This window comes from Oculina patagonica, chromosome 14, assembly GCF_052425735.1.
Source record: "Oculina patagonica isolate OP01 chromosome 14, crgOcupat, whole genome shotgun sequence".
NCBI classification, from domain to species: domain Eukaryota; kingdom Metazoa; phylum Cnidaria; class Anthozoa; order Scleractinia; family Oculinidae; genus Oculina; species Oculina patagonica.
In genome coordinates, this window is record NC_135771.1 from 24,484,864 (window position 1) to 24,510,800 (window position 25,937).

Sequence of the window (25,937 nt, forward strand, 5' to 3'; positions counted from 1 at the left end):
AATGTTGGACAAAAAATAAGAAACTAGGAGGAGTAACGAGGTTTAAGACTGTCACGGTTGAGGGGTGCAGAGATGGCGCAGTGTTGAGAGCGCTCGCCTCCCACCAATGTGGGCGGGTTCGAATCCTGCACCCGGCGTCATATGTGGGTTGCGTTTGTTTTAGGTTGTCGTCCTTGCAGCGAGGATTTTTCTCCGGGTTTCCTCACTCCACAAAAACCAACACTCCCAGCTCCAATTCGATCTTTAATGCTCTTCCGTGTTTAATACATTTTTTTGCAGTTCCAAAAGGCTCCCGTCTCGTCAGCGCACGTAGCTGACGAGATTTTCGCGCGCGTTAAGTAGCAAAAAGAAAGCACTCGTGCGCAACCCCCGCGAAATCGTTCCCGTTGTCAGCAGATTACACTTTCATTGCCTCCTCGTTTTTCCTCTCATGTACATAATGTAACTTTCCAGATCGCACCAACTCTAGCAGCCTATCAAAAGAGGAACTCTGGGGCCGAGTCTTCCACCGGGCCGCGTAGGTCCGCATTTGCGTACATAATAGTAGAGACTAGAAATTCGTGTAATTCGTTAAGATAAATCTTGCAGTAAGCGCGATTGGCGAGTCTTAAGAGGTGAAGATGCGGTGTATTCATTTTATTGCATTGAATGATCGACTATATTTTTATGGCTAGCATTTTAAAAGCCCTCCATTTAGCGTGATGAGAAGAAATGGCTTCATATTCAACAATTCGACAAAGAAGTCAGTCTGTGGTTATGCCCGGCGTATCCAATCGATGAAATTCGATAATCGATAGCAATTAATCGATTGATATCGGAAATCGATGAAAATCGATGACCCAAAGTGTTGTGAGTATCGATTTTCATCGATTATATCGATTGTCAGTTGCAATCGTTTAATAATGTTCTCAGATACGTTTGCGCTACGCATTGGCAATTGAGTCTTAATCAACTCGAAATGCCTCCCCTCTGTCGCCAATTTTTTTCTCAAGGGATAAAGACCCGCCTGTCTTTACTGAAAATGGGCACTCGTGGTAGCCCTTCACAATAGCCTCTATTATTAGCACGTTCATTTCGTGCTTTGTTTGACTCGCAGAACTTCGACTGGACTAAGGATGCGTAACGTATCGCCTTACAAATGCTGCCCGATAATAATCGATAAAATCGATGAAAATCGATACAATTAAGTGGACGTGAATTGTGAGTATCGATTTTCATCGATTAATGGAACCAATCGATATTAATCGATTGATTTTTATCGATTATATTGATTATATCGATTGGTTTCCGATGATCGATTTTCATCGATTGGGCACGCCGGGGGTTATGGTAAGCACCCTGTAATTTACCAGTTTTTAATATCTTTTACTAGTACGTATACTGGGTTGGTGACCTGGGAACCTGAGCATTTTGAACAATCTCACTTTCTCAGAATGTTAACACTGTACTAAGAAACACGGCAAGTCACAAAGTGTATCCCTGTTAATCCGATAAGGAAAAGAATAAAGCCCACCCCTCAGGACTATTCCCTGAGACCAAAAACATAAACAAATACTTTTTAGTACTATTTTTATTTATAACGTAACTGACAACATAGAATTGAAAACAAAATATATTTTAATAAGGAATGCACTGAAAACCTGAACTGAGTGTAAATTTTGCAATCTTAATTCATCTATCATCGCTATTGATTCTATTGGATTCCTAACAGATTAACACTACAGTTCAACATCAAAACCATTACATGTTATTTGTTGGCGTACTTTTTTGGTATCTCAACAGGACAGGACTTAAGCTGTAATTGTTTGGGTGGCCAGCCCCACTCCCCTCTAAGTCCATCAAAAAACATAAAAATAATCACATTGAAACAGAAAATAAAAACACGAGCACATTTGGATGTGTACAACACGTCATACTTTAAGCTAAAATAAAATAATAACAAAATATATTTTATGGTGTAATTGGTGTGCCTGTTGTGATACAATTTTCAATTTATTATTTTCCAGTAAGCATGCCCAACCTCTTCAAAAATCCTTGGTTTTACCCGGTTGAAAGTTTGAAAAAAGAAAATACCAAGTGGCATTGCGCTAGAAGAGAAATGCTTGCTCAGCATTTCATGGTTTTGACACATGCATTATTACAGTCAAACATTTATTAAGCTAACGCCATTGGAATAAGAGACATTATCGGCAAGCTATACCGTCAGATGATTTTGCAGCTGAAGCCCTTTACTCGCACTGCAGGCCAAGAAAACTTAGTAATTAATGTAAAAGTTTGCTTTAGGTCCTTTAGTGTTCTGGTCAAAACAAATAAGAAGATATGTAACCCTATTACCTACATTGAGCAAATTTTATTGAACTTAATATGACAGCACCAAAACATGAACAACCATATTAAACTGGTTGGCCAAGCTAAGTGCCTGTTAAGTGATGGCTAAGTAATTAAAGCAATTAGAGTCCTTTTCAATTGAGTGCCATAAAACAAACCAAAGTAATCACAAAGGATGCAAACCATCCACTGATCCAATCTGGATTTACTTTTGATTGACTGAGAAAGTGGCGAGAGTGTTTTAGTGTTACACCAATCATATAAAGCAAAGCAAGTCAACACCTAAGCACATGCGAATTCCTTTTCGAAACTCAAGTGAAAACTGCTCTTACACTTGTGTCTTTATGAAGTGTTCTGGGTGAGCTGCCTGCACACTACTGCAGGGTTTCTGGTTAAATACAGGGTTTGACTGTAATTCACAGTGGGAGAATTTTGTTTCAATTTATGCTTTTTGTTCCTGAGGTAAACAGATTATGTATTTACATGATTTACTAACCTAATTTCTCATAAAAAGGTAAGAAAAGCTATAATGTACGAGGATTAACATGTTAAATATACAAAGATATAAACTAGCTTCTATAAGAATATAGTGAAACCTCAACAACTGGACACAGAACTGAAAAATCTTAGTTCTTATGTCTCCATATTATATACCAGGAAGTAGAGTAAATATGAATTTTAGACTCTCTTTTTAAAAAGTTAGTCTCTCAAGCCGCTATTTAGGTTGTAACAGATCTACATCTACAAGCACAACTGAGTTACTGGATCTTATGTAAGGGGTATAGAATTGTCCAAAAAATAATAAGTCTTGGTAATTTTTAGCTGAGCCTGAATATCTCAGCATCTTAAAATAGAATCTTGAATTTCAGAAATGAAGCAAATCTTGACTCTCATGTAAAGCAAATGAAGACATTGACACTAGTCTTGGTAGCTGACATAATGCACCTATCAATGTTAATCTACAGAGGGAAGGCGGTCTCAGGGGGGGGTACTCCGCGATCAAAGTGACGGAGATGATCAAATGGAGGCAGAACTCAGGACCCAAAAAAATCCCTAAGTCTCCCGACATTACCCAAAAATCCCTGGACCAAAAAAAATGCCCAAAAAAATCCCTAGTCAAATTACCCCTAAATTGCCAAGGCACTTTAGTTAGATTTAATACCCAAAAAAATCCCCTATTTAAATCAAGTCACCCAAAAAAATACCTGCCAAATTCTCCTACCCAAAAAAATCCTGGAATCGAAAATTTCGACCCCCAAAAAATCCTTCGCACATCCCTGTTACTTGGATCCCGGAGTACCCCCCCTGGTGGAAGGCTGGGGATAGGCGGGGCATTTGAACTAAGCTAAGTTTTCTGTTCACATGCTCCACCACAGGGCATTAAATTTTGTAGATGGTCAAAACACTGCAGTGGATTAAGGATAGGGGCAAGCTGGCCCCACTCCTTATTTTTGGTAAAAGACATTTTTTTGTGATGACTAACCCCACAAAAAAGTTTTGGCTGTATACACACAAAAAAGGACCTCTCCCTTGTCGTTCAAGGTCTGTATCTGCACTGAAATAGTCATTCAACCAGGGCTCGAGACTAACGGTAGCCAACTAGCCAAAGGCTAGTAAAAATGCAGTTTTGGCTAGTAGGTTTTGGCCTTTCACTAGCCAAAATGGCTAGTGAAAAAATCAGGAATTAGTGGCAAGAAAGCGCATTTATTTAAATTGTCTCTCAGAGAATATAACTAAGTAAACTGTTGACATTATAGAATGTGAAGCTTTAAACAATCTAGTTGACAAAAAGGCATGTACATGTACAATAATTATAGTGAAGAACAAAGCCCAATTTTGTAAGAATAAAAAAACATGAAGATTTAAGAAACATTTTACGGCTTAAGGTTTAAACATTATCGCACATTGTCCCCCCCCCCCCTTAAAAGAAGAACTATGCTCAAAAAGTGTGGCTAGTAGAAAATAAGTTTTGGCTAGTGAAATCATAGCTGTCACTAGCCACTTCGCTAGTTAACAAAAAGTTAGTCTCGAGCCCTGTAAACTCCAATTTTATTTTGTTAGAAAGTCCTCTAAAATGGTCAAAGGTCAGCACTACAAGCAGACGACTGCTGTCAAATCCCCCCCCCCCCCCCCGGCTTAACATAGATAGGCAATAAATGTAAGCTTGTCCTCACTCAACATGAGCATAAGCAGCAGTAATGGCAGATGTGTGATGAGTTGATTGCGTTGTACTTATGTTTTTGTCATCACATCCTTGCCAAGTTCTGCTTTAGCTTATGCTGCACCAAGATACGGTGGCCCACAACTGTCACGGCAAAAGAAAAATACTCGCGGCAAAAAGAAAAACCTCGCGGCAAAAAGAAAAGCATCATGGCAAAAAGAAAAACCTTGCGGAAAAAAGAGAAACCTCACGGCAAAAAGAAAAACCTCGTGGCAAAAAAGAAAATCTCACGGCAAAAAGAAAAATTTGCGGCAAAAAGAATATTAACCTCACAGCAAAAAGAAAACTCCTCACGGCAAAAAGAAAAATCTCACGGCAAAAAGAAAACGCAGTGGCTATTCGTACGGCACCCAAATTCAAGTCAAATTCAAGTCCTCGTATGGGTGCCGTACGAATAGCCACTGCGTTTTCTTTTGCCGTGAGTTTTTCTTTTGCTGTGAGAAGTTTTCTTTTTTGCCGTGAGGTTAATTTTTTTGCCGCGGTTTTTCTTTTTGCCGTGAGGTTTTCTTTTTGCCGTGAGGTTTTTCTTTTTGCGCAAGGTTTTTCTTTTTGCCGTGAGGCTTTTCTTTTTGCCGCGAGTCTTTTTCTTTTGCTGTGACAGTTGTGGGCCACCGTACCAAGAAGATTGTTTTTCTCAAGGCCTGTTTACAGAGGCGATTATTGTCGCACAATTCAATGCAATTTTGGAGTGCCAAAGTTGCAACTTCGTAACTGCACCTGTAAACTAGCAGCGATTTCATGGCGATTTTATCCCCACCATATTGCACAAGTTTCAAACCTGTTCGAAACTTGATGCAACAAAACTTGCATTAAGTTGTGTGACACAAATCGCCCGTGTAATTATGTATTATGGATTTACATGATTTACATGATGTTAATTTCATCCTTTAAGGTTTGTGCAAATGGTTACATCATCAGCAAAACCCAGCCTAATCAATTGACTGTTGTTAGGGTTTGTTTTTCTTAAAAGACACTTGTAGACGTGTATTATGTTGCTGAACAAAATATCCATTCAAGTTCATTACAGCTTTTAAAGCTTCATCGTATCTAACCATGTTGACAAATCCATACCCTGTACCTTTCTTGGCACAAATTGACATTATAGCTCCATGAGGAGCAAACAGTTTGTATAAAAGCAGCTCATTTTCTGCCTCCTCGACTGTAGAGGGCAGGCCATATATAAATAAACAGTGTTGATTTGGCGGAGAATTTAGATGTAAAGAGGTCAGAAGATTCGGATCGCTTGGATGATGTGCGTTGAAATTTGGAGCATTACGAGCAAATCCGGCAGCTCCTAGAGGCGAAAAGCGATTGTTGGCGGTTTCGTGATGAATAGGACCCACTCCTCCAAGATTTAACGCTGGCCTCAAAAGTTCGTTTGCAGCTGACGGAGTTTGCATTAGTTGTTGTGATTGTGGTCCTTTCGGAGGATTTGCAAATTTCACTGAAAGAGTTGAACCTGGAGCTAAACTCACGCCATTTAGAGCATCAATAGCAGCTTGGGCTTGAGCGCGTTTATCAAAACGAATAAATCCTACACCGCGACTTTCACCGTTTTCCAACATCAAAATCTTTGAAGAGATGATAGATCCATACACTCCAAACCATGTTTTAAGATCGTTTTCGGTGACAGCTTTAGGTAACCCACTGATGTACAAATTCGCGTTTTTGATTTCATCCGAAGACGGCCGAGCGTAGCTCACTCGTATCTTCTTGCTGCTAAGCTGCTGTCCGTCAAATTTTTCAATGGCTCTAGCAGCTTCTTCCTCACGACTGTAGTTCACAAAAGCATAGCCAAGACTTATACCCGAGGACTTGTCTCGCATAAGTTTACAACCGACAATCGATCCACACGATCCAAACATGTTCTGGAGAAAAGTTTCCGTGATATCTGCTGGGATGTAGTTGACGATGACATTTTTTCTTTCTTTTCCGTCGCTATCGCCGTTCAGCGGTGTGTCAACCATCTTTTACGATACCAAAAGGCTAGGGACAACCCCAAAAAACCACAAAAAATTGAAGAAAATCTACAACCTTAACTCTTTCCTTGTCGAGTTTTCACCGACGCTTTGCTTTGAGCACATGTTCATGCCCAGTCCTAACCGGTCGTTTTCAAAGTAGGCATGCAAGGTGTGCTAAGAATCCGCTGTTTTCAGCGTTTTCAAATAAAACAAATGAACTAAGACTTGCGGTGTTTTTCAAGTCAACAGTAAAATAAGAGGTGCCAAAAGTAAGGGTAGTCAAGGTGCTGTGTTTCCTTAAGGGGAAAGGGGAGGGAGGGCAAAGATGAACAATTTACAGTTCTGGGAAATCTCCATACCCAACTTACCATCACGGAATTTTAAGTGGGCGTCCGTGTAAGAACCGACCACTCGATTTTCGGCCCAGAACAGAATTCCTTCAAATTTTCTGTTCAAGACAATTGATCCATATGATAAACAAAAATAGCAATATTTTGGCTTGTAGTGTTATTTGTCAATATTTTTGGCGATGATTGCTGAGAACGGTCAAAAACCGAAAAAATCATCCTGTTTCGAGTCAAATTTAGGCGTCGCGCTCAACGCGCTGAAAAATTACTCTTTAACTCAAATAAAATGAAACTTGTTTATCATTTTATTTTATGTCTTGTCTATTAGTTCATGTTAAAATATTTGAAATCGGACTTAACAAAAATTAATTATGATTTTTTTTAAACACCCCATAAAGAGCCATCGCAAAAATCACGCAAACATACTGTTGGTTAGAGAGGTTTTTCTCAAAAGTTTAACGCGATCTAGAGCCCTAGACACTATCCACGATTAGTACTAGGGTTGGTGTACTAGAAACAAGAAAAAAAATTTTGGGCACTAAGCTTTTCGAATTTTAGGAGTTCTATCAACAAAGCCTATTTTTAACGGTCGTAACGCGCGTCACGCAATTTCTTACTATTGTGTTTCCTATCTTTCCCACATAAAACAGTTGTCCGAGGGAGCAAATATTTTCGAAACTAGCTTTCTGCTCGGAATAAGGCATGGACAATCCTACATTTATCAAATATCGCCCCAAAAATAAGAATTAAGAAGGTTTTAAAAATCATAGCGGCTCCGGTGTGAGTCTTTAGTTTCACCGGAAAGCTTCGAAAAAGACGGCGTTTCCGTGATTTGGATATCATAAGGAATGAACTATGAAAAAACCCTTCGCGCATTTTGACAACGAGATTTTTAACAACAAGAAGTTTTATTCATAGTATAAAGTGCCTTAAAAAATTATGTACGGCGAATTTACATCGACAAACTACGGCGAAAATCTTTGCAGGGAATGTAGATTTCAATCGGCTAACACGCTGGAATGTAAATGTTATTTTTAGGATGTCACGTACATTAATATTTTGCCCTCCCTTTATACTTCATTTCTTAAATTGTTACGTTGGCAAAGCAAAACGACTTCTATAATTGGTTTCGACTTTTGAAAATAGCCCATATGCCGTCATCAAATAATTCTCAGTCTTCGCTGAATTCAATTTATGCAAATTTGTAGAAGGTTTACACGTCGCGGCGTATCAAAACAAAGTTGATTTCAATTCTGGTAAAATTGACCCCCCAAAAAAGAAAAAAAGAATTGGGTGTCTGCTTCCACTTTTATTAAAAGATACTGTAAGGCTTACATCGATGGCGAATCGAAAAAGAAGAGAAGTAAGGGACCTGTCAATGCAATCGAAACATTACTCAAGCGTTATTGTAACAACTGGCGAAGCTGAAATCTATAACAGTCAACTGTGCAGCGATTTCTACCCAGCCGATTTCGTTGAAACTTGCTCAAATGAATTTTTGGATAATTTTAACTTATTGACAGTAATAAAAAAGCTATCTTTGCGTTTAGAAAAATAGTATTACAGTCGAAGCTCTCATAAGCGGACACCCTCGGAACGCGAAAAAAGTGTCTGCTAGCCTGTTCCAGGCGTTCGGTTAGTTGGGAAGCGCGAAAAACGCGGTTACCGCTTCCCAACTAACCGAACGCCTGGAACAGGCTAAGTGTCTGCAACTGGTGCTAGCCGCTTACGAGAAGGGTTCTTGTAAGCGGCCACTAGAGGTGTAGGGGGATAGATGGTTGCTTACGGCAGCTTGTGTTTCAAAATGTAACCGGACGTGAATGACGACAAAACAAACACTGAAATATGGTTCTGTAATTACAGTAAAATCATTGTGACGAACGGCGATGTGAAGTTGATTGATTAATACAAGATACAGAGGTTTTTTTATATGATTCTCTTTGCGGTGTCCGCTTACGGGAGCTTAAAAACAAAGAAAAAGTCTAAGTCGTAATCTCGGAAAGTGTCCGCGGCCGCTTACGGGAATGTCCGCTTACGAGAATGTAAAAATACAGAGTTTGTATCAATTGTATGGGAGTAAAAACGGGGTTTCTAACAAGGTGGCCGTAATAATAAAAATAGAGTAATTTAAATATGCTGATATTTCCTGTTCATTTATTTCGTTTATTTTATAGTTCTAGTTTGTCATTACGACTACCGAAAAATAAGAAAAATCGGTTTAACTTTCCATGCCCAAAATTCGATTTTTAAAATAGCATCTCCGCTCCTGGAAATACCCGCGGGCACCCTTAATAGACTCCAATTTGGGGAGGGTCACAATTTTTGGTTCCAGTGTGGGGGAGGGTCATAATTTGTTAGCCCACTTTTTCCACAATTTCGTGGGCCCTCCACCCCTGATAAATAATGACCGGTCTCTAAAGTGGATAGTATAACTAATTTAACTCAGCAACAAAAAAGAACGACTTTAATCCTTTCCTACATTAACAGTAATACAGGGCTTTAAACTATTTTTATTTTCTCGGTTCACAGAAAACTATTATTAAACGTTTGAACAACAGCCAAACGCATCCGCGAATTAAATAGATAGCAGTTGAACGTTTTTTCCTATTGGCGACAGTCACATTCTTCCAAGAATGAGAACAAGTTCACTACTAGATTTTTTTTCCGATCTCGTGAACCAAAGGGAATCTCAAAATATCTTAATATCTCCTTAAGCATAACTACACTGAAACTGTCAAGACTCTCGTCTCGTGCCAGTTCACACAGGCAGTAAGAATCATAGCAGATTGGATGCCTGGGACTGAGTTCAGCGGCGACGCTCTCTAGCACTTCACGCCTTTCTTCCTCTTCCTCCTCTGCGTACACATCCTCCATCTGTAACTCTTGGTTCCCCTGCTTTCTTCGTGTGGCCGCTAGTCTCGAAAAAAAAAACCCTGTACTTGACTTTTCGTGAGCCAGTTTTACCTGTCAAATATCCGCAAACCATCTGGTCTTCTTGCTGTTCTCATGTCTGCAGCCACTTTTCCGGGATCTGCCTTGTTGCCGGTTCTCTCTCCAAGGTCGAATTTCCTCGTTAGGTATTGTTTAACATCATCAGGAAATCGCACACCTTGATTTCGCGCCTTGTGTAGAGCCCAGCCAAGCTGTAAGTCACTGCAAAAACTAGGAGCTTGATATTCAAATTCGTCTCCTCGCTCATCGCAATGTGCTACCGGTGCACTGCTACTTCCCTCGTTGTTGTCAACAATAAGGAATTTCTCGGCCCAGTCTCTTCTGAGTTTGTCATACACCGTTTCGGACCCTCCGCGCATTTGGCGGTGCTCGCCAACATCAAGATGATTCTCAAGCTCACTAACTTTTTTGAAGACCATTTGACACCCAGGCTCAGGGCAAGAGAAAAGACCGCTGGTTTCCTCACCATCAGTTGATGTGGCGTTATGGATTCGTGCTTCCTTGACTGGAAAAAAGTCGACATCTATAACAAGATCTGTAGGACCCTGAGGCTTGACGATGATGTCTTGGTAGGGAATGAGCCTCCCTTGCCCTACATTATAAGCTCTCCAGATCCTAATGCCATTTGATTCAAATTGAAAGTTATGATACCTGCTGAAATGATCTGTCATTTTTACTTCAAGTGTCTTTTGAGACTCATTCACAGAGCAAACACTGGCAGTTGTGCCTCGGACAGGACGTTCGGAAAGCGCTGTACGCATGTCCTTTGCAGAAAGAACATCGTGTCCCTCGTTGCAATAGCGTCGGATAGCTGACTTCATTGGGCAAAGGATCCTATCACAGACATCTTTCCCGTATTGTGGCTCGGAAAAGTCGTACCGTGTGACGGTGATACCAACTCGGTTCCCAGCATCTCTTACGGCCGCCACGAGAAAGTTGTTGTAGTAACAGCCTGCTTCGTCACTTCTAAAGTTCACCTGAGTTATGTGAGGATGTTCCTTCTTTAAGGCCTCCAGTGTGTTCTCGATGATCGAACAGACTGCATACCAATTCTGCTGGCAGGAATCAAGAATGTGAGCATATGATTACCAGTGCTGACATTCTTGGTTATGACGGTGGATATATGCCAGCTGAGCCCTCGTTTTCCGAACCATTCGGACTGCTTCTCACGATATTTCAGTTGAAGAAATTTCATGGCCCAGTCCATTATAACAATGGCGGACGTCGCGTCGGCTGTTTTCAGTAAATCTTGCTTCGCCTCTTCCTGGTTTATTGAGCGGACAATGTGCGCTTTCCATAGAAAGATATCTGACTTTGCGCGGTCAAAGTCGTACAGTAAATCTTCTCGTTGTTCTGAATTAACTGGCGTCCAGGATGGACCTTCGATCTCAAGTCGTAGTTCCTAAAGTACTTTCTTTAGCCCTTGGCAGTCATCGCAAGTGGATAAGTGCTGATGTGAACAGGACTTTTGAAATTCGGGTTCTACCGGATCACTAAGTGCAAAATTCCTGCAGTGGTCGGGTTCGAGTCCTGGCCGGGTTCAATATGTCGTGTTCTTTGGGCAAGACTGGGGGTAACCCTGGGATGGGAATACTCCTAGTCGCTTTATGCTACGGAAACGTGATGGGCCCCTAGGCTCGTATACATGCTTTACATTTTTATATACTTAAACTTGCAAAATTCTGCCCATTAATATACCTAAACCATGCAAATGGGCAGAACCTCCACGTATAGTAACCCCCCCCCCTCCCCCACAATCGCCTTCAACCAACCCTGACGCCTGTGTGCGCAGCAAACTTGAAAGAGTAATTTATTTAGTCACGGTTAAAAACATCAGGTGTTGCAAACTATGTCACTAAGAATAAATTATTAAGTCGCATTCAAATTACTTTATAATAACATTTTATCCTGTGTTTGAGCCGGTCTCAGGTAAGCTAACAGAACGCGTCCAGAGAACAGTTGTCACCATGCAACAATAGTAATGACCTAGCATTTCATATTTACGGAAGTGAAATCTGTTTCAGCCTAGGGCTTAACAATGTAAACAATTTTTAGCGATTAAGAACAATCTTTAACGATAAAACTTACGGGAACCAACGGGTGCAGCTTCTCCAAAGAGGTTTTTAATTTCCCTGGCCAGCTTGAAATTTATAACATGAGTCCCTGTTACCGCCGATTTCTTTCCATGATGTCTTGGATACTGGCAGGTCTTCGGAGCTTGCCAGTACTTTCCTAAGGTAAAACGATGGGCTGGACAAACCATCATATTCTTAATCTGTTCTTCAGTGAGTTCTATTAGATCCCTTTCACATGAATTTTCTCTTGACAGGTGGTGATTTGCTAGATGCAAACTGATATCGCCGTCACAATCATTAAGGGCTATACAATCTGTATGTCCACGACTACTTTCGCACTTACCACCTAAAATTGCCGAGAAGGAACAAAATCCTGCCATTTCACAGAACGAAACAACACGAAACGCAAAGAGCAAAACTATTCCTGCCGTAATGTAAGCACGCACGACATCAATTGTCACAAATTTGCATAAGTTAAATTTAGCACAAGGGCAGTGCAAAAAGAAAAAGTGAAGAAAATAAATATTAAAGGCAAAGTTTGTAGCCTATTCACAAAATTGAAAAACAAATGATATAAAGTAAAACAAGAAATAGTTTTAGCAGCAAGCATTTGTCACACGGGTTGAAATTAACCTACTAAAAATAACTTTCATTGACATTCCCGCGTGCATCAAAGCCGACTGAAACAGACATTTTCTGAGAAATTCGCTTTGGCCTATTTTCATTTGTGTTGTATTTTCTCTGGGCGTACACTTTAATAATACAATGATAATAATTTCTAGCTGTTAAATGTGTTTAATATGTTAAACTATTAAGGGTTTCTTTCGTAGTTCTTTCCCTATTTATGATTACCGAATCACGGAAACCGCTTTTCGAAGCTTTTTGCACAGTTAAAGACGGAACTAAAGACAACTCATACCGGAGCCGCTCATGATTTAACCTTCTTAATTCTTATTTTTGGGGCGATATTTGATAAATTTAGGATTGTCCATGCCTTTTTCCGAGCAGAAAGCTAGTTTCAAAAATATTTGCTCCCTCGGACAACTGTTTTATGTGGGAAAGATAGGAACACAATAGTAAGAAATTGCGTGACGCGCGTTACGACCGTTAAAAATAGGCTTTGTTGATAAAACTCCTAAAATTCAAAAAGCTTAGTGCCCAAAACTTTTTAACTTGTTTCTAATACACCAACCCTAGTACTAATCGTGGATAGTGTCTAGGGCTCTAGATCGCGTTAAACTTTTGAGAAAAACCTCTCTAACCAACAGTATGTTTGCGTGATTTTTGCGATGGCTCTTTATGGGGTGTTTAAAAAAAATCATAATTAATTTTTGTTAAGTCCGATTTCAAATATTTTAACATGAACTAATAGACAAGACATAAAATAAAATGATAAACAAGTTTCATTTTATTTGAGTTAAAGAGTAATTTTTCAGCGCGTTGAGCGCGACGCCTAAATTTGACTCGAAACAGGATGATTTTTTCGGTTTTTGACCGTTCTCAGCAATCATCGCCAAAAATATTGACAAATAACACTACAAGCCAAAATATTGCTATTTTTGTTTATCATATGGATCAATTGTCTTGCACAGAAAATTTGAAGGAATTCTGTTCTGGGCCGAAAATCGAGTGGTCGGTTCTTACACGGACGCTCACTTAATAGTTATAGTCTCAGAAAGTCACGCCAGTCACGGCAACTTTCGCGCCGAACGTTCAACACATTCCAGTTTCGAAATGGCGGAGATTGGCTATGAAGACTGCTTCTGACAAATTGATCCTGATCTATGTTGAAAATATTATGCATTTGCAGGTTCACTTGAATCACTTCTGGTGTAAAGTTTTGCCTGTACTCAGTGTTTATGGTGAGCATTTTGAGCGCGAAAGTTGCCGTTACGGTCCGCTAAACTTCAACGTTTGATGACAAATCATGCCATGTTTGGTACCCAATTAGATCATGTTTCGGCAGCGAGTCTTCTGATGCAAGTGACGGTATTTTTTAAGAAGCCAAAGTTCTAAAAGTGAAGTATGAAGCTAAACTGGAATTTTCCAGAAGGGTAGGGACTCAAATAGAGAACTAGTCTGGGGGAAGGGTGGTGGGGGCAGGCTTTCTTTGCTCAAAAAGAGGGAAATTTTGCCCTTTAGGCCACATTGTTTTTCAACAAATAGTTTGTTAGCCTGCATTGCAGATAGACGTGTTAAGTCTATACCGGTGGTTTAGACTACCTGTAACGCAGGCCATTAGGTGGCTTGAGCTATGCCTGAAACATGAGCTATTTTACCTTAACAGTAGTTTTATAGTAATCAACTCCAACTTGCTGTACAAAAAAATGCTTTTATTTCAATCCTCCTGCAGATGCATCAAAATGGCTCCCTTAAAAACTCCTTCTGTAATCCATTTTTCAGTTAATCAAGACATTAGTTTGCATTAAAAAATCACAAGGAAGTTCACACTGTTTCAAATAAGTTAATGTCAAATGTCTGGTGGGCAGAGAGTTGACAAGATTAGTGTGAAGCAGGTAGACTTGCTGCAATGCAATTGATGCAATTCAGTTCCAGACATGTTCCAATGTGTTTTACAATTTATGTCGAGGTGAAATCAGATGTCAGCATGTAAAGGCACCAAGGCAGCCACTATCAGTCGTAATCTCACCACACCCACCCATCCCACAATACATGTGAAAAAGACAGACAACATCTGTGATGTGTACACTTTAAAGAGAAATCTAACTGAGTTGTTCATTTGTCCTGTGTTAACGGCATTTAAAAAACACTAACTACAGACCAATATTAATTACTACTACTATTATGATTAGTTATCAGCTTGCATGGTGCAAAATGTTATTTGTGACAGCAGCCTACAAGACAAAGAACAAAAAAAGAGAAACAAATCACTCAGTGATTCTCTTTATATGAAATAACTAGAGGTAATTGCTTCTCCCTCATTAGATACTTAGGATGATTATAGGTTGCGCCCCAATTTTTTTCTGTCAGATAACTTCAACAATTTGTCAGTACCAATCTTATACTCCAGAGTGGAAAGACAAATCAAGAAACTGTGACTGTAGAGAGGCCCTGCCAGGGTAAATTCTGACAAGCGACATGGCCCAAAAAGTAGCGACAGCACATAAAATAAAATTGCGACAAACGACAACCCTTTTGGAAAAACTTAAATTCCGACAAGGACAAGCAATTTTCCTTCAATTTTACTACCAACAGCGACGTGGAGTTTGATAAAACAGCGACAAGGCGCATTGTTAAATTAAGACAAGTGACATGGGGAACCCCCTGGCAGGGCCTCTGTAGAGGGGACAGGGGGTGGGTGCCCAGGGAGATAGGGGGTGGGAAGGGCACAGGATTTGGGAGAAGAGAGGAGGGGAAACAAGATTCCCAAGGTGCAGGAACTGGGAGAAATCATTTGAGAAAAATTTCATAGCATTTTGTAATGTTTTGCAACAGAAACAGCAAAAAGAGATGGGAATCACTACAGAAAGGGCAGAAACCGGGGGTAAGAGGTACTGGAAGTGGGGGTTAGGACCCCCCTGTTTCCCCCTCTCCACATGACTGGGGACTTGTAAAACAAGTTCACCACCTTGGACAAACTTATTAACTACACTTAACATATGTACATGTATAAGAACTTTTCAATTTACCTGTCGTTCTTTAGTGATATCTTCCCATTCTTTAGTAGCAATTTGTGGAATTGCAGCTAGAAGAAGAGTCTTGACATGTGCCACATTGGATTTAAAAATTGCCATCACTGACTCGACACTCACCTAGTGTACCATGATAAGACAGATAAATTGTCACTGAGATTTAATTTATTTATTTATTTTTTTACTTTTTAATTCATGATAATGATAATGGTTTCAAGCAACAAGCAGAAAAGTAATTATAAAAGTGTTTTCTTTTTAGTTTAACACGTCTGACACTTCTTTATATTTTTATTCCACTATTACCCATTTTCCCATATTGGGTCAAAAGAATGTGCAAAATATGAGTCAGTAATTACACTCCTTCTTATAAAAGCGTGAACACTAAAAAATATGTCTGGAATGTTTATGTTTAGCCAATCACATGCAAGAACTTCAGACCGCAGAAACCACAAACAACAAATGGGTTTCCATCGGTCACGGAGCAACTTTAGTTCTTTTTTTGTTTCAGGATACACGCTCTCTCTTTTTCAGGAATTTAAAGAACTGCTATTCTGTCGTATCGAGGGCCATCCAGAACAAGGTTTCAGGGATTTTTGAAGGAAAAAAAAAGGACGGTTCCTTCAGCGACGTTATACGACATAGTTCAGTGCATGCAGTATGTTGTAGACACGTCTAGACATAAGATGTAAACACAATAAACCAGAAGTAAATACAAAATTGTGGAGTTTTCGTTACTGATTGTAAATCTTTTCGGTAGAACAAGGGATTCGATTTATTTCGGCAAACGATTTCAACCCTAAGGCAATCAGAGGTTCCGTGATCGTAAGACTGCAAACTGTAAAGGCTCCAGACGAAAATTATTCAAAATGTTGCCGTGATAACAGATTGGTGCAAAGTAAACACCTCAATCGCTTGATTTTCGCTTTTCCTTCCCGCTATCGTTTCGCTGATATCGAAGAAACGAACCTTCCTTCTATCAGTGTTTAGGTCTGCTACAATAGTTGGGGTGAGATAAAAACCGGAAAATGCAAGCTTACCTCAGTTCAAATTGTAACATGCCATCAGGCGAACGGTAACTGCAGAAACGAATTCGTTACAATTTTTGAAAATTGGCGGCAACTGGGGCAAATCGTGGCATCGGGCTCATTGGTTTTTCAATTTTTTCTATAAAAAAATCACTCATACATATTCTTCAGTACGGCAGTGAATGTTCTCAAAAAGAAAGGAATTACAATTAGTGTTTCCTTGTAAATTGGAGCGAAACGAGAACCGAATATTGTTCCGTGACCGATGGAAACCCATCATTCGTTGTTTGTGGTTTCTGCGGTCTGAAGTTCTCGCATGTGATTGGTTAAAACACAAAGAACATTCCAGACATATTTTAAGTGTTCACGGTTTAATAAGAAGCATGTTAATACTCTGTAGAACAGGGAAAAAATAGGGATGGAAAGCGGATCAGCAACAAAATGGTCGGACTAAACATCCTTCAGGCTTGAAATAATAGTGAAATAATAAATCCCTTATTCGATGATTTAATATATAATATATGTGCAGACATTTTGCTCATTGCTTGTATTTGAAAGCGTTTAAACAGAGAACTAAAACTTACTGGTTCATGGTCATCTCGCCAACAGTCATAGTCTGTAACCATAGCAATAGCAGCGTAACAAAGTCCAGCTTCGTTAGCCAAGACAACTTCTGGGACAGCTGTCATATTGATGATGTCTCCGCCCCACATTTGGAACATTTTGCTTTCAGCTTTAGAAGAGAATCGGGGACCTTCAACGACAACATTTGTTCCTGAACTATGGTGTTGCAAATTTAATTCTTTGGCAACTTCAGTAAGAATCTGAAAAAATAATGAAATGATGTATTTGTGGTGATGTTTATTCTGAGAGCCCACTAAATAAGTACAACCAGATAATATGGTGTACGTCCATAACCCAGGGGGTACTCCGGAATCAAAGTGACGGGGATGATCGAATGGAGGCAAAACTCAGGACCCAAAAAAATCCCTAAGTCTCCCAACATTACCCAAAAAAATCCCTGGACCAAAAAAAACGCCCAAAAAAATCCCTAGTCAAAATCCCTAAATTGCCAAGGCCGCGCCAAGGCACTTTAGTTTGATTTTAATACCCCCAAAAAATCCCCTATTTAAATCAAGTAACCCAAGAAAATACCTGCCAAATTTTCCTACCCAAAAAAATCCAGGAATCGAAAATTTCGACCCCAAAAAAATCCTTCGCACATCCCCGTCACTTGGATCCCGGAGTACCCCCCCTGGGGTCCATAATAGCCAGGTTCCACTGTACCAAAATAATTATTCACTAAAAGAAGAGGAGTAAAACCAGTATGTCTTCTGTGCATCAGAATAAAAACAGGACACCAGTGTGAGTCTAAGGACAAGTTTTTGTGTCTGCCATTTTGAATCGGTCATGAAGAATAAGTGTCTTTGGAAAGAAACTCGGGATGGTAGCACAAGCAAAATCAAACTCTAATTTTTGTCCCTGTGAAAGTATAACTTCATGCTTCAGATCGATTTTGTGTTGCTTTCAACTTTTTCATGTTCCTTTACCCTCTAGTAAAGGGACTTCCTGTAAACCTACTGCTCCCCTTAAAAATTTCTGCCTTTAACCCCTCCCTGTCAGAATTTTCAGTGACTTTCCTTTGGGGAGGGGTGTACGGATATTTTCCGGAACCACACATAACATATATGAATTGTGATGAGAGCTACACTTACTTTGTTTAAAAATTTTCTATAAGAAAATTGAAATTTACAAACCTTCCTAGTATGAGAACAGTAAGGATCATGCATAGGAATGTGACAGATTCCCACTGGGCTCCCTTCTTTACCATCATAAAATGTCGACACTCTTTTAGTGGTCCGATCAATGAACTGATCAGGAAACACAAGATCACCAGGCTTATACTCTTCTTTTAAAGATCCACAGGCAGTAGTCACAACAACATGAGTGCAACCTTCTTCTTTCAAGGCATAAATGTTTGCACGGTAGTTGATGTCTGTTGGCATAACAGTGTGCTTTCTTCCATGTCTGTAGAAATATATAATTCTCAAACTCATTTAATATGCAATAATTTAAAACAAAGGAAATCATAACCGTAAAGGAGGTTTCAATACCCGGTCTTAATTAGTATAGATTTTTACCATTTTATTTCTTTAGATTATACTCCATAGTATTTGTTTAAATTGAGAAGATATATCAAACACTTGAGACAGTGTTTCATTGGCTATACAAACACCATGTGCAAAATTTGCCAAAAATACTCTGCTGCATGGGCATCGTATTTTCCATTCCCTCCTAGGTGTTTGGATATCCTGATGAAACACTGTCTCTTGTTTAATATATATTTACATTAAAAATAAGGAAGGCCTATATATGGCAACAAAATGAAAAAACAAAAACACTGTACAGTCATGTGACCGTTTGAAAATTAATCTTGCAACAAAAAATACCATTCTATACTTATATTTATAATGATATTATTTTTTCAGCTTGTGGCCAGTGACCCTCACTGGTATACTGGTAGATCACCTGCATTTAAGACTTCGTCATTTGAGGGGAATCATATTAGCCAGAAAGAAATGAAGTGTTATCTTCAGTGATAGTAAATATTTTTAACAAAATACATTGTATGTGTTAATGATGTACCTTGCCAGCAAAACACAGTCCACTCCAGCTATTTTACCAAGGACCAAAACATCAGATGGCTGAAAAAAGTTAATAACATCAACATTAAAACTCATAAGGTCTGATAACTGCAGGAATGTTGTAAATGTTTTCTTCTGTCAATAAACTCACAACTTGATTCTAAACAAAATGGTTTTAAATGGCTAAACTCACTTCTATAGATCACAGATCACGATTGATCACTTGCCACGTGCTCTCGAAAAAGCAACAAACATGTACCCCATAATGTTTTGAGATGGTTCCAGTCCCAACCCACCTGGGCCGGTCATACCTGACAACTCTTACAAAATTTGCATAACTCAAGTCTCTAGTACAGGAATTCATGGAAACCAATAAAAAAGGCAAGGGAAAGTCTGTGTTGAGCCTTGTGGCTCATCAGGCCAGAGTTTATTCTGGTTTCTGTAGCATGAAGTGAGTAGGAGTATTTCTACACCCCCCTGGATGGGTCCAAGCCCATCGCAGGGTTATCCCTCAGCATTAGTTCGCAATCCACATTTATGCACCTGGGTAGAGAGCTGTACTGTGAGAGTAAAAATGTCTAACCTAAGCAGACAACACAATGACCCTCGACCAGAGCTCGACCCAGGCTGTCCAGCGCGGTAACCATTAGGCCACTGCGCCTGTCCCACAATCCTTTCCATCATAGACATTAATACCATACATAAGTCTGGTAAGACATAATACCTCGCCATAAGGAGTTGAAACACGTTTTTCTTGCCTGTCTTCTAAAATGTCAGGATCATACACTCCACTGCCACCAATAATTCCAATCTGTAAAGTCAAAAATTAAATGTGAGGTTCTTAAAAGCAAATTTTTGTTATAGTGGAACCCCGCTTTACAGACACTCGCTTAATATGAGCACCTGCTTACTGCAGGCAGTTATGTTGTCCCAACAAAAGCTCATTTTTCTCTTACATTAGAAACAACAGAGTGTCACTTTTCTGTGACCTGAGTGATCACTCTCATAAAAAGTCAACCATGTCTTACAGACACTGGTTGTCTGCTCACTACATGTATTTTCTCTGTCACCATTATGTACTATTCTGAGAGCCCACTTTATAAAATTGGTAACCCAGATTATACAGACACTTTTGCATGTCCCTTTCAGGGGCGGATACAGGGGGGGGGGGTGGATAGGGTGGATATCCACCCCCCATTTTTCAGTAAAAAAAAATTCGAAATGTCACTTTATTTGAAATAGAAAATAAAGAAAGAAAGAAAGAAAGAAAAATTAGCTCTCGCTCATGTCTGGTTGTTGTTACGCCACGTTTCGCCGTCTGCCGCCACTTAGGGTTAGGGTTAGGGTTAGGCCTTAATGGTCTGCCATCCACCCCCCCTTTTGAAATCCTGGATCCGCCCCTGCCTTTGGTGTCTGTACTGAAAAATATTGAATGTCTGGGTCAAGGTGATCTCCTAAGATTGTCACTGGCATATGTCTTGCTGAGAAATATTATATTTAGGAGACAAAATAAACATGATTGAGACTCCATTTTGAGATATTGAGCAAAGCAGAATTGATGATGATGGAGATGGGTTTAAATGTACAAACCTAGGATCAGATCTACATTGCAGTTGTGTGCCAATCAAATTGAAACTTCAACATCCCCCCGGGCATTTGTTTTGTCAACTTTCCCAGGGTCTCCCAGGGGGCCGGAATTTGACGTCAGTGGTTGCTATTGGGGTGGGGGGTTTATAAACATATAGGACTATTAGTGGGACATTTGAATTCTATTTTTAGCCCAGGTGATGGGAACTTGAACTAACAAACAAAGCTCCAAGCGTTCAAATGCACGGGGGTTGTCCGGGGGGATGTTGAAGTTTCGATTTGATCGGAACATTACCTCCTCAGTTCACTTATAACGCTCTTTATGTAAGCTTTCAATAACAAATGTCTCAAGAGAAATGTTTCATTCTTACCTTAACCTTTCCCATGATGGCTTGAAATCTATACTTCTTATCGTAAATATCCTAATCACTTGTTCTTTTCCACGTCGTCCCGTGCACGTCTCAAGCCGAAAGCAAGCAGAAATCTACAAGGCGCGCGTGTGAACTGCGCATAGGAGTCTGGATCCAATATCACAAGACAACGATCAAACACTCAAAATGGCAGATCAGCTGGATTGTGTTTTTGTAGCAATTTTCATTCTATTTACGGCTTGGAGCTGTACGACAGCTAGTTTAAATGAGAGAAAGAATGTCTTAGTCATCATCGGGGACGATGCAGGCTTTGAAACACAAGTGTACAACAACATGGTTTGCAAAACTCCAAACATCAACGCCTTGGCAAAACGCAGTGTGATTTTCAGGAATGCCTTCACATCAGTGAGTAGTTGTTCTCCAAGCAGGTCAGCTATATTAACAGGTGAAAATGTGAAATCAGTTTTACAGTGTTGATACAGAATAATCAAGTATAATTCTTGTAGGAAATTACATGTGATAGTTTTATGTTTATTAAATTTAATTATTATAAGTTTATTTTTAGCTTTAGCTTAATTTAATAATTATTATTTCAGCTTAAAATAGCTTAATTCAGAACTCCCGATTTCCTGAGCCAATTTTTGTTTCCTTTGGAAAGTACCCCTTGACTCCTGAAAGCAATTTTCGTTTCCTCTTTAGTCTAGAGGTTCAAGAAATTGAGATTCTGCTGTATGTTGAAGCATAAACTTATACTTTTGCCCCGGGGGGAGGGGGTTACTCCCCAAAATTTTGTCCAGGTGTGCCGCTGAGTCTCTGAGATGCTGGACCTGTTCCAGAGAAAATAAGGTGAATTTGCGACCCTGTTCCAGACAAATATCAGAAATATAGGTACCCAGTTCCAGACAATATGCACAATGGAAAAAATATCTACATACAAAAAACACTGGTCAGAGAATATCACAATTGTTCACTGGACTTGGTCTGTGGCATGAAGATAAAGCGACCAGGGGAGCGGAGTTTCCTAGCTATATTAGATCATGCTAAATCAGGATTCTGGGGAAAAATCGACCCTGTTCCAGAGAGAAAAGCTTAAATTCTATACTCTGTTCCAGAGTCAGGGAGGCAAAAAAGAATACCCTGTTGAGTGGCACATACCTGTATAGCACATATATGGGAGTACCCCCCTCCCCCAGGTATTATGGAAACCAGTGCAAAACAAATGTTTATTTTTGTGTTTGTAGTCTTTTTGGGACCACTGTGCAAATAGCTAAAAATTTATAATTAATTTGATCAAAGGTCTTCCTCAACATCAGAATGGTATGTATGGCCTTCACCATGCCGTGCATCACTTTAATTCATTTGATGCAGTCCAGAGCCTGCCTCTGCTGTTACAGAAGGCAAATGTACGAACTGGAATCATCGGGAAAAAGCATGTTGGACCTGAAACGGTAAAATTATTTGTCAACGAACAGGGCTGTCATTAAGGGTTGTAACCCATGACATCTTTTACGGCTGCGTAAACTTGATGATCAATGCCTTTATATAATACAGGTGAACTAGCCTGTTGTTCGAATACTAGAATATTATTCACCAATGGGTAACAAGTTTGCTACAGGACGTTATGACGATCTTAGATGACTCAGATCTAAGTGACAGCCCTGAATTGAATTTCAGAGGACTTTTGATAGCTTTTGATTCTGTACCTTTTTGGTAACTATGTACACAATAATACAGATATTTACTTTCAATTGATGTTGAGCTGATCATGATGTTTAAGTATTAGTTTTTTAAAAATTTATGGCAATAACATAATAGTGCCGCAACCAGGTTGGTTTTACAATTGGCTAGCATCCCTTTCTTTGGCAAAGACCAAACTTTAGAAAGCAGCTTATGCGTTTTTTTCTCTCTTCTTGTTATAGGTTTATCCATTTGAATTTTCTTACACAGAAGATCATCATTCCATTCTTCAAGTGGGACGCAACATTACTTACATGAAAGAGTTGACTCGTAAGTTTTTACATGGATCACAGAATGACTCACGACCATTCTTTTTGTACATTGGTTTCCATGATCCTCATCGCTGTGGACACACCCATCCTGAATATGGTGAGCTGAAATTTAATTTCTGTACAGTGGAATCCCACTTTCTGGAACCTTCACAGGAAATGAAGATTGGTTTGAGAAATCTGGGAGTTCGAGAAATCAGGAGTAAAAATAATATGGTGTTTGACTAAGGGATGGAAAACAACTTTTGGTTCTTTTTATTTTTTTATTTTTTATTGGAACACACAGAAAAAAATTTATATATATAGCCTACTTACAGAACAATTACTTAGGTTACGTACATGACTTAAGTACAATTACTTACATTTTTACATTTCACTGCATTAGAATTGCTTACATTCTTCACACTACTTACACTACATTCATTACTTACATGCCGGTTACATTTACCTAATGTACAATAAGTTACATTTGTTACGAGACATACTACAACACATTGCTTACGGAAACTTCAGTTATTAACTTTTGGTTCTAGTTATCAAGAGGTTTCAGAAATTGGGAGGATTCCACTGTATTTCAGTTTCCAATAAAATTTCTGATTTTGTCATATTAAAATAAATTGACCTTTAGTTAACTGTTTCTGGTTGTTAATATAAGATTATACTATGATAATTATGATAATATCCCCTATTTTAAGGGGGGCAAGCGTGGCCGGGTGGTTTGGGGGGCGGGTGTTTTATGGGGGGTCCCGGTCGGGCCCCCCCCTTCCTTTTTTTTTTTTGTCCTGTTTCCCCTTTTTTTCCTCCCTTTTTTTTTTTTTTTTTTTTTTTTTTTTTTTTTTTTTTTTCTTTTTTTTTTACCACTATAAACTATTTTTTTTTTTTTTTTTTTTTTATCCCATCATTGGATGCTATAAACAAGCCAAATTTTTTTAAAGGAAAGTATGACACTAAACGGGAATTTCTAGAGGGGTGGAGGGGGTGCAAACAATTAAACCTTTTGTGGGGAAGGTATGGATATATTCTGGAATGTTCAACACATTATACCATCCTGTAAAACATCATTACCTTTCAGCATTAAATTTACAATGTTAGTTCCTCATTATATTTTGTTTTTGTTTTTAATTTAAACAGGAAATTTTTGTGAGAAGTTTGGAAATGGTGAGCCAGGCATGGGCTTGATACCCGACTGGAAACCACTACACTACTCCCCTGAGGAGGTGATCGTCCCATACTTTATACAGGAGACTCCTATTGCACGGCAGGACATTGCTGCTCAGTACACAACAATCAGTCGCCTTGACCAGGGCATAGGGCTGATCTTAGAGGAGCTTCGCCAGGCAGGTTTTGAAGAAAACACCTTGGTTATATACAGCTCTGATAATGGCATCCCCTTTCCAACAGGTCGAACAAATCTCCTTGATCCTGGAATGGCGGAACCTTACCTTGTTTCATCACCTTTTGCACGTGAACGCTGGGGCCAGATGAGTGATGCTGTGGTGAGCCTATTGGATATAGTGCCTACTGTATTGGATTGGTTTGGAATTGATTACCCTTCTTACAAGCTGTTTGGACCTCATGGCGTTCAACTGACAGGAAAGTCTGTATTGCCAGTGTTACGTCAAGAACCGCAGTCGGGATGGGATACAACTTACGCCAGTCACAACTTACATGAAGTGACAATGTATTACCCAATGAGGGTAATTCGAAACACGTCTTTCAAATTGATACATAACCTTAACTACAAGATGCCGTTTCCTATAGATCAAGACTTCTTCATATCGCCCACTTATCAAGACTTATTGAACCGCACAGAAGAAGGGAGACCCACAGGGTGGTTTCGCACATTGGATCAATATTATTATCGAGCTCAGTGGGAACTTTATGACTTGAAGACTGACCCTGAGGAACTGACAAACCTGTTTGGTAAACCTGCTTATCAGGATGTGTTTAACGAGTTTCACGGCAAGCTAAGGGCTTGGCAAAATTTAACAAATGACCCGTGGATTTGTTCACCTGGTAGTGTACTTGAAAACAAAGGAAGGTTCCCTCTTACAGGTGTGTGTTTGTCAATGGACAATGGTGTTTAATTAGAGTTAATTAAATCATTAACTCCTTGGACAAGTTTAAAAAATTCCAGATGAGTGTATTTTTATAGTAGCATTTAATTATTTTTATAATAGCTTACGTTCTTAGGCAAGTCAGCTTGCTGAATGGGAACTTTTAATTTCTCAATAAATAATTTGCAAAGCTGGCCAGGGCCCGGTTGTTCGAAAGCCAATTAACACTAACCCAGTTAATCGAGGGTTCAATTTCTTTTATATAAAAGTGTTTTTATTGCTTGCTTTTTGTAGAGTTTTAGGTAATTCAACGGCAAAACTGAATGACCAAAAATATAAACAGAAAATCTCACTGAAAAGTTGAAATCAAAATTCTTACTGATCCTGGATTAGTTTAATCCTGCTTTGAACAACCCAGCCCTATACAAAAAGGTGATAAGAGTTAAAAGAGAATGATCAACAAAAGAGCATTGTCTGGATGTGTTGTTCCATAAAATATCCATACCTCCCCCACGAATTCAAAGGTTTTTTTTGGAAAAAAAATAAATTTGGGTTTTGAGACACCCTCCACTTCGGAATTTCCAATGACCTTCCCTTGGGAAACTGCCCACCTACCCCTCCCCAAGCCTAACATTTTGCCCAAAAAAAAAAGTCAGTTTTTATTTTAGGTTGGGGGGGGGGGGGGGGGGGTTTCCCAAAAAAACCACTT

At 39.4% G+C, this 25,937-nt stretch overlaps 2 protein-coding genes, 1 long non-coding RNA gene and 1 pseudogene across 4 annotated transcripts; 1 reads left to right on the top strand and 3 right to left on the bottom strand.

The window, feature by feature from the left end:
• Positions 1-1,775: 1,775 nt before the first annotated feature.
• Positions 1,776-4,954, bottom strand: LOC144637912 (uncharacterized). Its single transcript, XR_013567823.1, has 2 exons — positions 4,736-4,954; positions 1,776-4,675 (listed from the first exon to the last, which is right to left on the bottom strand). It is a non-coding gene; the product is annotated as an uncharacterized LOC144637912 (long non-coding RNA).
• Positions 4,955-5,071: 117 nt separating this feature from the next.
• LOC144639321 (ELAV-like protein 1 pseudogene) lies at positions 5,072-6,619 on the bottom strand (annotated as a pseudogene).
• Positions 6,620-14,196: 7,577 nt separating this feature from the next.
• LOC144639328 (S-methyl-5'-thioadenosine phosphorylase-like) lies at positions 14,197-21,294 on the bottom strand. Its single transcript, XM_078498648.1, has 7 exons — positions 21,166-21,294; positions 19,932-20,018; positions 19,209-19,267; positions 18,320-18,590; positions 17,147-17,386; positions 15,535-15,657; positions 14,197-14,739 (listed from the first exon to the last, which is right to left on the bottom strand). The coding sequence occupies exons 1-7, from the start codon at positions 21,178-21,180 to the stop codon at positions 14,701-14,703; spliced, it is 834 nt and encodes a 277-aa protein (XP_078354774.1). The 5' UTR covers positions 21,181-21,294; the 3' UTR covers positions 14,197-14,700.
• Positions 21,266-25,821, top strand: LOC144639310 (N-sulfoglucosamine sulfohydrolase-like). Of its 2 annotated transcripts, none has more exons than XM_078498620.1 (4): positions 21,266-21,610; positions 22,462-22,613; positions 23,085-23,271; positions 24,303-25,821. In XM_078498620.1, the coding sequence occupies exons 1-4, from the start codon at positions 21,352-21,354 to the stop codon at positions 25,256-25,258; spliced, it is 1,554 nt and encodes a 517-aa protein (XP_078354746.1). In that variant the 5' UTR covers positions 21,266-21,351; the 3' UTR covers positions 25,259-25,821. The 2 variants fall into 2 exon arrangements, with proteins under 2 accessions (XP_078354746.1, XP_078354747.1); XM_078498621.1 differs by having other exon boundaries at positions 21,456-21,593.
• Positions 25,822-25,937: the final 116 nt, after the last annotated feature.